Source organism: Patagioenas fasciata, chromosome 9 (assembly GCF_037038585.1).
Source record: "Patagioenas fasciata isolate bPatFas1 chromosome 9, bPatFas1.hap1, whole genome shotgun sequence".
Lineage (NCBI taxonomy): Eukaryota > Metazoa > Chordata > Aves > Columbiformes > Columbidae > Patagioenas > Patagioenas fasciata.
The window spans coordinates 1,671,742-1,683,501 of record NC_092528.1 but is presented as its reverse complement, the minus strand read 5'-3'; the positions used below and the strand labels follow the sequence as shown (position 1 = coordinate 1,683,501).

Genomic DNA, 11,760 nt, shown 5'->3' with positions numbered 1-11,760 from the left:
TAAGCCATCTACATGCAAACATTAACAGCTGATCAAAAGGAGCTTCAGTCAAGGGAGAGTCCAGACCTGGAAAAACTTTTGGGGTTGCCCCTCAGAAAGCTCTGAGAGTCCTGGAGGTTGGTGCCCCTTATATATTATGGCACGAGGGACTCCCAAGGTGAGTGGTCTCTGTGCTGGTCACAAGTGGAGGGGTCTGCAGCTGCAACAGACAAGGGAGAGTCCAGACATTGAGAAAATTTGGGATTCTACCATTAGGAAACTCTGAAGTTTCAGAAGATGAACTGTTCATTTTTTTATCAGGGCAGGAAAACAACATCCTGCATCAGGACAGAGCAAGACCTGACACGCTGAGCAGTGACCCTGAGGAGAAGGGCCTGGGCACTACAGGGTGCCCACACAAGCCCGTGGTGCGCGCTCACCATGAACAAGGCAGCTGCACACGGGGCTGCATGAGGAGGAGCGTGGGGACACAGACACCTGGAGTTCTCATCCCATTTGGTTCAGCACTGGTGTGACCCCACACACACGGGGGTGTGCCAGTGTGCGGCTTCCCAGTTTGGAGAAGCAGGGAGGAACTGGAGAGTGCAGGCCTGTGCCAAGGCAGGTTCAGCACCTTGTGCACATGGTGTGGGATGCTGAGGGACCTGGGCTGCTTTGGCCCAGCAGCGCTGGGGAGGCTGCAGCAGTGCAGGAGTAGCCTGAGAGTGCTTGAAGGGTGGTTTCAGAGATGGTGGAGGTTTTCTGCATAGTGGGAAAGAGTTTGAGAAATAAATAATGGCCCAAAGTGCAGCTGGGGAGGTCCAGGCTGGACATGAGCAGCAAGGAATGTGACTGGAAGGGCAGTGCTGTGGTGGAGCAAGTCAGCAGAGGGAGTCTGCATCAGCCCAAGGCTTTGTGCTTCAAGGAACAGCTGGGGAGGATGCAGAGATCTCAGCAAAGGAAGGAAGATGCTCAGACAAGAGCAAGGTGGGGCAGCAGGGGGGATGTCTCCAGGCTACAGGGAAAGAGGTGCAGGGGATGCCACAGCACAGGACAGGCTGTGGTGGAGATGATCAAGGGATATAAAGAGGCTGAAAGCCCCCAACAGACATGAGCTCCTTCTCCCCTTGGCTATGGCTGTTGTCTGCACCTCTGATGCCTATGAGGAGACACCTTGTCCTTCCAGCACAGGAGCCTCATGGCCTCCTTGTCCCCAGCCAGGACCCTGGGAGGTGTGGGACCATAATCCTGCCCTTGGCTTTGCACAGCCCCACATCACACTGTCCAGGAAGGGCCCTGGGCAACGTGGGAGGGACAGGATCTGACTTCCCAGGGCTGGGGGTCAGGGCTTGGCCTTTTTGTTAATGAAACATTCAGGTTTACTCAGCATCAGAACCATCTTTACTTTGCTTTTCCTGACCTCCAGTTTTCTTCTCTAACCATACCTGATATTGTTTCTCAGTAAGTTCCCTCACTTGGACCATTAACAGTACAAGGAACTTTGGAGTTTGAATCTGACTTTGACTTCTTGAGAAGTTTCTTCAGCTTCCCCTCAGGGTCTGATGTCCATGGACTCAGACCCAAAGCCACCAGAGGGGTCATTAAAGCACCTTGGGATGCTCCTGTGCTGCTGAGCTGGGCTGGGCTCCTGGGACAGAGGGAGCTCCTGGCAAGCGGCAGCGCTGCAGAGAGACAGCTCTGCCCAGGAGCAGCTCCACTGCACAGCGCAGCAGGGCTGAGGGCTCTGCCTGGGGATCTCAGGGAGACGAGCAAGGCAGAGAGAGATGAAAGGTGGTCAGGATTGGGAGGATGACTGAGAGCTCACTGGAGGAGAAACCTTTGCAGCCCTTGCCATGGTAAGTCTCTGGGTGCAGGGCAATGCAGCTGTAGCTCCTGGAGGCATCTCCTAAAACTGGCACAGGCACAGCTGGTGGGATCTGTAAGGAGGGGGCTCTTGTCAGGCAATGTTGAACTGCTGTGAAGCTGGGTGAGCACCCAGGGGTGCCCAGGGCTGTCCTGCAGAGCAGGGTCCCTGCACCCCAGGGCTGTGCCGGGCCAGGGACTCTGCTGCCTGCAAGGGTCAGTGCTCAGCCTGCCCAGGGAGATCCCATGGCAGCAGCTGTGGGTGGAAGGAGCGACCCCCGGCAGGGCAGGCAGGGAGCTTCTGGGGTTGAAGGGTGCTGTGTGGGTCAGGGCTTCTCAGAGCCCCAGATCAACCCCACAGACATGGCAGAGGGTCCTTCTGAACCACAACATCAAGACAGGAACAGCTGCAAGGGAAGGAGTCTCTGCTTTCAGTTTTCCACTCTTGGTTGTCTGGGTGTGCAGTGGGAGATGGGGATTTATTTCTTTGCTTTGGAGAAGACACTGAGACCCCAGTTCTCGTTAGGACTTGTCTGAGCTGCTCCTGAGCCCCTGCACACACAGAGCTGCCCCTGGGCAGTGCCAGGAGCTGTGAGCAGGACAGAGCTGAGCACACAGCGGGTGGGACGGGGTCTGTGACACTGACAGGGAGCAGATCCAGGGACAGAGACACAGCTGCAGGCAGCACAGACATGGGCAGGGAGAGTTAACTGTTACCAGAAATGCTGGGGACAGGATTTAGGAACCTCTCTCACATCCCCTGCAGTGCAGACACAATTCCCAGTGCAAACCGCTGGTCTCCTCTCCTCTCCAGCAGAGCCTCTGCCCCGAAGCAATGGGGTCCAGGTCACCAGTCTCCACCTCAGCAGCTGGAGCTCCAGGGGAAGGGTTCCTGGAACGTGGTGCACAAATAAGGTGCTAAAAGTACTTGCTCTACAGTGTCACTATGTGAGTGGCAGCAGCACAGCCGGGTAAGGAGAAGGTTCCACAGCGTGCCCGTCTGCCTTTCTGTCCTTGCTTTATTTTCTGGTAGCACTGCAGTGTCCTTCCCTGTTTCTCCACCTGTCCCTGGTGCTCTTGCTCTCTGGGGTTGGGGTGGGAGTGTGGGTCAGTTTTTGTTCTGCCACCACCTCAGGGGGTCTTGCCCCAGAGCTGTGTTCATGGAAACTGCATGCCCAACTGCATTTTAAACTGTGATGAACTGTTTTTTTCACTTGGTAGAAAGAGGGAATGAGCAGAAACATCCCTCCATTGTGGACGGGGTTTTCCATGAGAAACAGCCCATTTATTTTCTTCAGAGATGTCTCCCCTAACTTGTCACTGTCTTTTCCTCCTTGCACAGGTCCTCACGCCCACAGGCAGCAAATGTCCAACAGCAGCTCCATCACCCAGTTCCTCCTCCTGGCGTTCACAGACACACGGGAGCTGCAGCTCTTGCACTTCTGGCTCTTCCTGGGCATCTACCTGGCTGCCCTCCTGGGCAACGGCCTCATCATCACCACCATAGCCTGGGACCAGCACCTCCACACCCCCATGTACTTCTTCCTGCTCAACCTCGCCCTCCTCGACCTGGGCTGCATCTCTACTATTCTCCCCAAGTCCTTGGCCAGCTCCCTCTGGAATACCAAAGCCATCTCAGTTTTGGGATGTGCTGCACAAGTATTTATGTTTCTCCTTTTTATTGCAGCAGAGTATTTTCTTCTCACCATCATGTCCTACGACCGCTACATTGCCATCTGCAAACCCCTGCACTACGGGACCCTCCTGGGCAGCAGAGCTTGTGTCCACATGGCAGCAGCTGCCTGGGCCACTGGGTTTCTCAATGCTCTGCTGCACACGGCCAATACATTTTCACTGCCCCTGTGCAAGGGCAATGCCCTGGGCCAGTTCTTCTGTGAAATCCCCCACATCCTCAAGCTCTCCTGCTCACGCTCCTATCTTAGGGAAGTTTGGCTTCTAGTAGTCAGTGTCTGTTTAACTTTCGGTTGTTTTGTGTTCATCGTGGTGTCCTATGTGCAGATCTTGAGGGCGGTACTGAGGATCCCCTCTGAGCAGGGACGGCACAAAACCTTTTCCACCTGCCTCCCTCACCTGGCCGTGGTCTCCCTGTTCCTCAGCACTGGCATATTCACTTACCTGAAGCCCCCCTCCATCTCCTCCCCATCCCTGGATCTGGTGGTGTCTGTTCTGTACTCAGTGGTGCCTCCAGCAGTGAACCCCCTCATCTACAGCATGAGGAACCAGGAGCTCAAGGATGCCCTGAAGAAACTGATCACTGGATTCTTTTCAAAGGCATTAAACATTCCATCTTCTGCATATCACTTATGACAAAACTCATGACAGATGCAACCTGTCTTTTTTATAGTTTGTAGTTGTAGATGATTGTTTGGAGTTGGAGCAAGGATTGATTGGTTTGCTTTTTAAACTATGATAATATTGCTCACAAATAGATGTCATTAATCATCCCACTTCTAATTCTCTGTCCACATTTATAGTTCAAGTCATAGACCTTGTAAACGAGAAGTCTTGCTCTCTGTGTATTTAATCAAAATAAATGACCCTGCATTGAAATGTTTGTCTGAGATCTTTCTTCTGTGTGGAAAGATGGAGCAAACAGTCCCAGCAGAGCAGCTCTGCCAGGCAGCACCAGCCTTGTTCTTTCCAGAATCCTTCTCTTTCCACTCCCACACTCTCCTTCTCAGCCCTTGTGTTGGTGCAAGGCCCGAGCGCTCCCAAGGCTTGGTCATCGTCTTGCTGTGTGTCAGTGCTGTGACCAGGACAGGCAGTGGTCACTTGTGTCACAGAGCTGGCCTCAGAACAGCATCTCCATCAGCAAGGGCATCTCCTTAGTACAGTGCCTGAAGGTTTAGATCTTCTTCCAGAGCTGTTTTAAAGAACATGCCTAAGGAAGAGACTCTGAAGATGCTCGTTGCTTTGCTTTTTTCTCTGTGAACTCAGTGTGGTGGGATCAGGGTCCCAGTGTGGCTTTTGGGGGACTTCAGGCTGGTTGTTCAGGTGTTGCTTGTTGGTGGCCAGCACCCACACAGATGGTGAATAAGGCAGGGTCCCTCTGAGCACCCTCCATGGCCACCCGAGAGTTTGTGTGGGAGGTTGTTAGTGGCAGTGACCACCATCAGCTGGGGCTGCCTCCCAGCCTGACCAGTGTGGCCCCGCAGAGTCACCACAGCCCGGGCACCACAGCCCACTTGATCTACAGAGCAAAACCTCCAGCTCGGGGCTGTGGGGAGCGTGGGGACAGGGGGCAGGAATGGCAGCCAGGCCAGTGCAGGTGTACTCTCCTTGGGCAAAGGCTTTGTGGGAGATGGGATGTCCCAGGAGAAGAGCAGGACACAGTGTGTGTGCAAGAGAGACATGCAAACACTCTGTCATGCTGCCAGGTGCCAGCTTGGGGCTGTTGCCTCTTGCAGCCACCATTTTGATCACTGTCCTCTCACCACAGCTCAGAGAGCTTGTTCTTCCCCCCACGGAAGGACAGCAGATGACTAGGTCAGAAGTCCAGGTGTGCACTGAGGGGACATGTGAGCATCCACATCCTGTGTAGGGACAAATGATCCCAAATGAGCACAAATGCCATCAGCTATTCGTGTGGGGGCCATGGAGGCCTGTGGGATGGTGTATCAAGGTCACTTCATGTTGAAAGTGACTTCATCAAGAAACCACCTGAATGCAACACTGGGATGTGCTTCCTTGAACCGAGGTCAGTGTGACCTCCCTGGAGACCCAATACAGCTCCACCACCCAGACCCACCTGCTGCCCAGTTTTGTGACTGATGACGGCACCACCTCTGCTCACAGATGTGTTAGGATTATTTCCTCTCGCATGTACTGTTTGCATTTTAGAGCCATTTGTCCTCTCCCTGTTCACATGGGCATCGCATGAGTGCATCACTGCTCTCTATCCCAGTGTAGACAGGCACAAGACCTTCTCCACCAGCTCCTCTAACCTCACCAGTGCCACTGTTTTCTACAGCACTCTCATCCTTGACTGTGGGATGCCCAGAACAGCCCTCACAAGACAGTTTGACACAGGTTTTTTTCTACACCATCCCCACATCCCTGCTCAATCCCCTCATCCACAGCTTAAGGACCAGAAAGGTTGAGTACAAGTGAGGCATTGAGAAAAATGGTCAGGAAAGCTTTGAGGTGCACAGAGAGCCCATCAACATGCTGGCCTGCTGCTCTCTTCTGAACAGGCCCAGAGGACCTGGACAGCATTTGCTGTGTCCCAGAAACTCGCCTGGAAGGTTGAAATATAGAGAAAACTTTTGGTGCGGGAAGGGACAGACAGGTGCTGGTGGAACAGGCTGGTGTGACCGTGAGACATCTCTCCAACACCTCAGAAAAGTCCTGGCTCTCAGGGAGGATGCATGGTCCTCTGAGAAAGAAAATATCAAAAATGACTTATCATAGAATCATAGAATAATTGTGGTTGGAAGAGATCCTCAAGATCGTTGAGTCCAACCATAACCTAAATCTGGCATTAAACCATGTCCCTAAGAGCCTCATCTATCTGTCTTTTAGACACCTTCAGTGATGGTGACTCCACCACCTCTCTGAGCAGTCTGTTCCATTGCTTCAAAACCTCTCGGTGAAGAAAAGTTTCCCACTATCCAATCTGAACCTCCCCTGGCACAACCTGAGGCCATTTCCTCTTGTCCTGTCACTTGGTACTTGGCAGAAGAGACCAACACCCTCCATGCTCCAACCTCCTTTTAGATAGCTGTAGAGAGTGATAAGGTCTCTCCTCAGCCTTCTTTTCTCCAGACTCAATCCCCCAAGGTCCCTCAACTGCTCCCCATCACACTTGTGCTCCAGTCCCTCTACCAGTGTTGTCACCCTCCTCTGATCTCTCTCCTGCACGTCGATGTCTTCCTTGTCATTTAAGGTGCGACCTCACCAGTGTCGAGTATGAGGGAATGATCACTCCTCTAGTCCTGCTGGCAACACTATTCCTGAAAGAAACCAGGAGGCTGGTGGCCACCTGGGCACACACTGGCTAATGTTCAGCTGCTGTCAATCAACACCCCAGGTCCCTCCCTTCCAGGCAGCTTTCCAATCACTCTCCCTGAGACTGTAGCGTTGCCTGTGGTTGTTCTGACCCAAGTGCAGGATGCGGCACTTGGCCTTGTTGAACCTCATACAAGTGGCCTCAGCCCAACCCTCCAGCCAGTCGGATCCCTCTACAGATCCTTCCTACCGTCCAGCAGATCAACACTCCCACCCAATTTTGTGTCATTTGCAAACTTACTGAGGGTGCACTCGATCCTCTCATCCAGACCATTGATAAAGAGATTAAACACAACTGACCCCAATACTGAGCCCTGAGGACACCACTCATAATCGGTCACCAACTGGATTTGACTTCATTCAACACAACTCTTTGGGTCCAGCTAAAGCATCCCTGTAGTCCCCTTGAGTCTCCTGCCAGTTCTTCCAAAAGTTATACATTCTCCTTTTATTCCCAAGTTCCAGCCACAGCTCTCTTCAGCCGGGCCAGAACTTCCTCCCTGAGAGCTCGCCTTCTGGCACAAGGGCACAGCCGCTCCTGCACCTCTGAGATCACCTTCCTGAAGAGAGAACACCCTTCCTGGACTCCGTTGTCTTTCTGGACTGCCTCCCAAGGGACTCTGCCAACCAGCCTTCTGAACAGATCAAAGTCTGCCTTTCGGAAGGCCAAAGTAGCAATTCTGCTGACCACCCTCATCGAGTCCAACTCCTGTCCCTGCACAGGACACCCCACAGGTCACCCCGTGTGTCTGAGGACGTTGTCCAGTCTCTTCTTGAACACTGTCAGGTTGGGGCCGTGACACCTCCCTGGGGAGCCTGTTCAGTGTCCAGCACCTCTGGGTGAAGAACCTTTTCCTCATGTCCAACCTAAACCTCTCCCAGATCACCTTCTGCCATTCCCTCGGGTCCTGTCACTGGTCACTAAAGACAAGAGTTCAATGCCTGCCCTTCCTCCTCCCCTTGTGAGGAAGCTGTAGACCATGATGAGCTCAACTCTCAGTTTTCTCCAGGCTGAAAAAAAGAAGTGACTTCAGCCACTTCTCATACGGCTTCCCCTTCAAACCCTGCAATAAGTTCATAGCCTCTTCTGGACATTCTCTAGCATGTAATATCTTTTTAATACTGTGGCACCCAGCCCTGCAAACAGTGCTCCAGGTGAGGCTGCAGGAGAAGACTCTAGAACATAGGAGAGACCCTAGATCAGCATCAATGCTGCAATCACCTCTTCTCCACACTGAAAAATAATAAACTATACACTTTACTAAAAAAGAAAATTTTATTACAAGCTTTTGAAATCATTCTCTGTAACTAGACTAGGAAAACTCTTAAATTAACTGTACAAGCTAAAAGGAAATTACACAAAGAGACAAAGTCAGAAGAAAAAAGTACTAAGTACCTTGAAGTATTAATGAGTTCCACTGAGGGCAAGAACCAGCAAAGCCTCCCCAGGGACTCGTTAGAGCAGAGGATTGGAGGCCATGGTGGCAGATAAACAAAGGGAAATGTGCAGGCAGCTGAGGTGCTGAGAAAACCCTGGTTTTGTTGGGTGAAGCACAGAGGCCAAGGCCTGACCCCCAGCCCCTGGGAAGGCAGATCCTGTCGCTCACACATTGCTCAGGGCTCTTCCTGGGCCAGGGGGATGTGGGCTGTGTGGTGCTGAGTGAAGGACAATGGTGTGACAGCTCCCAGCCTTCCTGGGGGTGTGCAAGGAGGCCATGAGGTGCCCCAGTGCCGCAGGACAACATGTCTCCTCACAGGCCTTGGTGGCAGAGGCGATGGCCATAGCCAAGGGGACAAAGACTTGGGTTCTCTTGGTGACATCCAGCCTTGCCAGTGCCCTTTGCCATCTCCACCACAGGTTGTCCTACACTGTCCCACAGCTGCTTCTGTTTCCCTGCGGGCTGTAAACACCCATCTTGCTTCCTCCCCTTGCTCTCACCCCGGTATTTCCATACATTGACTGATGTGTCTCCACTCTCATGCTCTGTTCCTTGAAACACAAGGAGATGGACTGATCTCCTGCTCCTTTTGGGTGATTTCTCATGCTCTGTGTCATCTTCTATGACATATCATAGAAGGGGAGAATAAAGATATTCAACAGTGTTGTCCAAGTGCTGATCACTGAGAGATGACACCAGTAACTGGCTGCATGGAGGACTTTGTACCACTGATGATATTTGTGCCAGCTTCCCACCCAGCCAACATCCCACCCAGCATCCACTTCTTGAGCCCCATCAGCACCACTCTGGCCAGAAGGAGACCATGGCTGAGCTTTGCAAACACCCTGTACACAACATGCCTTTCTTTCCCCTGTCCATTTGGGTTCAGCAATCCCTTCCTTGTCCTTCACATTCCTGGAAATGGCTTCAGGACCACATGTCCCATCCCCTTCCCAGGGAGGGAGGTAGGGTGGCCAGCCTGTAATTCTCCCAGTTCCTATTCCTGCTCTACTTCAAGATGGGTCTGCATTTTCTGAAGACCCCAGAATCATTCTGGTTTCTATGACACATTTGAGAGCACAATCCGGAATCATGGCTAAGGGTGACGTAGCAGACTGGAGCACTTGCAATGATCCTGTCCAAGGCAGCTGAGATGAATCTCATTGATCCAACGGGGTTTGTTCCTCGAGTCACAAACAAAAATATCAGGGTTCCATCAAGCATCCGCATCTGAGCTGCCCTCCTGGACTCCTTATGCACCCAGGGATGTTCAGAGACTGAGTCTGTCCCTTTTTCACACAGAGGCAGGAGTCACAGTGTCCCTCTGGCCTCCTGGTACGACACTCAAATGATGGGAAGTATCTCATCCCTTTGGTGTGTCACATACTCTGTACTCACCTCAGATTTCCCACATCATGAGGAATGGACACATGGACCTTGGTTCAAGGAAGAAGATCCCAGTTCAAGGAAGCAGGCCTTCATGGTACCCCCAAGGAACAGCTGATGGCATTTGTGCTCGCTTGGGTTCATCTCACCTCACATACATGATGTGCATGTTTACAACTCACCTGTACAGTGCAACATGGACTTCAGACCTATTCATTCAATGTATCTTCATGGAAAGAAGAACAACCTCTCTGAGCTAAGGTGGGAGGCCAGGGTTAGAAATGGTAGTCCTGAGGGGCCAGTGCATGATGATTGACCTGAGGCTCCTTCCAAAGGGGTGTCCAGTGCACACGGGCACCAGTCGTACCCTGCTCTGCTGGTCCTGCAGGTCTCTGGCAGGAGGCCTGGCTGTGAGGGGACACTGCTGTGTGCCAGCCCTGCACACACACACTGCTCAGCTGTACAATGGGGTTTGCATCTGTGCGCAACTTTCTTGGGCTTTTCTTGAGAGAAACTCTGTAAAAACACATAAACATACAGGCACTGCCCTGAGGAGATCACCCTTCATTATGCATGCCAGCTCTGTCACAGCAGTGCCCATTGCTTGTCCTTGCCTGCGGTTACAGGTCTCACACACAGCAGGATGGTGACCAAGCTGCCAGAGCACTCAAGCCTTGAACCAACACAAGGGGTGGGAAGGAAACTGTGAAAGTGGAAAAAAAAACAGCACCTGAAGATCCAGAGACGGTGCTCCCCAGTGACACTGCTGTACCTGGACTTCATTTCCTTCCGTACAAACGCACAAACTGTCCCTGCAGCTCCAAAAGTACCTTGGAGTAAGGATTTCAGGAAATATTCCCAAATATTTGTGGTGGCCGTTCTTATGGTTAAACACATAAAACCAACTCTTTATTTAAAAATCCACTCAGACAGAAAGGCACATAAGAGAGTGAATTACAAAGGGGATGACAATATTCTAGTGACTAAAACTAAACCACCATCACAAAAAAAAAAAAAAAAGGCAAAATTAAAGTAGAAAAACAAACCACAAACAAAGAAACAAATAAACCACACAAAAAAAGAAGATGAAATACAATGAATTGTTCTATAACTGCTATGCAGAAGCTGACGAGAAGACTTGCTTCAGGAAAATATCAGTCATCAGTTTGCACAGGACATCCTTGATCTCCTGGTTCCTCATGCTGTAGATGAGGGGGTTCACGGCTGGAGGCACCACCGAGTACAGAACAGACACCACCAGATCCAGGGATGGGGAAGAGATAGAGGGGGGCTTCAGGTAGGTGAATATGCCAGTGCTGACATACAGGGAGACCACGGCCAGGTGAGGGAGGCAGGTGGAAAAGGCTTTGTGCCGTCCCTGCTCAGAGGGGATCCTCAGCACGGCCCTGAAGATCTGCACATAGGACACCACAATGAACACAAAACACCCAAATACTACTGATATACTAAGCACAAGAAGCCTGACTTCCTTGAGGTAGGAGCGTGAGCAGGAGAGCTTGAGGATCTGGGGGATTTCACAGAAGAACTGGTCCAGGGCATTGCCCTTGCACAGTGGCAGTGAAAATGTATTGGCCGTGTGCAGCAGAGCATTGAGAAACCCAGTGGCCCAGGCAGCTGCTGCCATGTGGACACAAGCTCTGCTGCCCAGGAGGGTCCCGTAGTGCAGGGGTTTGCAGATGGCAACGTAGCGGTCATAGGACATGATGGTGAGAAGAGAACATTCTCCTGTAGCATAGAAAAAGAAAAAAAAGACCTGTGCAGCACATCCTGTGCAGGAGATGGCCCTGGTGTCGCAGAGGGAAATGGCCATGGACTTGGGGACAGTGGTGGAGATGAAGCCAAGGTCCAGGAGGGCGAGGTTGAGCAGGAAGAAGTACATGGGGGTGTGGAGGTGCTGGTCCCAGGCTATGGTGGTGATGATGAGGCCGTTGCCCAGGAGGGCAGCCAGGTAGATGCCCAGGAAGAGCCAGAAGTGCAAGAGCTGCAGCTCCCGTGTGTCTGCGAACGGCAGGAGGAGGAACTGGGAGGAACTGCTGTTGGACAT

At 52.0% G+C, this 11,760-nt stretch overlaps 2 protein-coding genes across 2 annotated transcripts; one reads left to right on the top strand and one right to left on the bottom strand.

Annotated features, from left to right (window-relative positions):
- The first annotated feature begins 3,552 nt into the window (after positions 1-3,552).
- Positions 3,553-6,775, top strand: LOC136105093 (olfactory receptor 14J1-like). Its single transcript, XM_071812816.1, has 2 exons — positions 3,553-4,053; positions 6,749-6,775. Exons 1-2 carry the CDS (start codon positions 3,553-3,555, stop codon positions 6,773-6,775), a joined length of 528 nt encoding a protein of 175 aa, XP_071668917.1.
- A 4,034-nt stretch (positions 6,776-10,809) lies between these two features.
- LOC136105296 (olfactory receptor 14J1-like) lies at positions 10,810-11,760 on the bottom strand. The gene has a single exon (XM_065844995.2). It carries the CDS (start codon positions 11,758-11,760, stop codon positions 10,810-10,812), a length of 951 nt encoding a protein of 316 aa, XP_065701067.2.

Bases quoted from the DNA above. Each gene is read 5' to 3' on its own strand.
- LOC136105093 (XM_071812816.1), top strand. From the start codon at position 3,553: ATGTCCTACGACCGCTACATTGCCATCTGCAAACCCCTGCACTACGGG. The intron at 4,054-6,748 runs GTGAACCCCCTC...TTGTCATTTAAG, and splicing joins ACTCAGTGGTGCCTCCAGCA to GTGCGACCTCACCAGTGTCG.
- LOC136105296 (XM_065844995.2), bottom strand. From the start codon at position 11,760: ATGTCCAACAGCAGTTCCTCCCAGTTCCTCCTCCTGCCGTTCGCAGAC.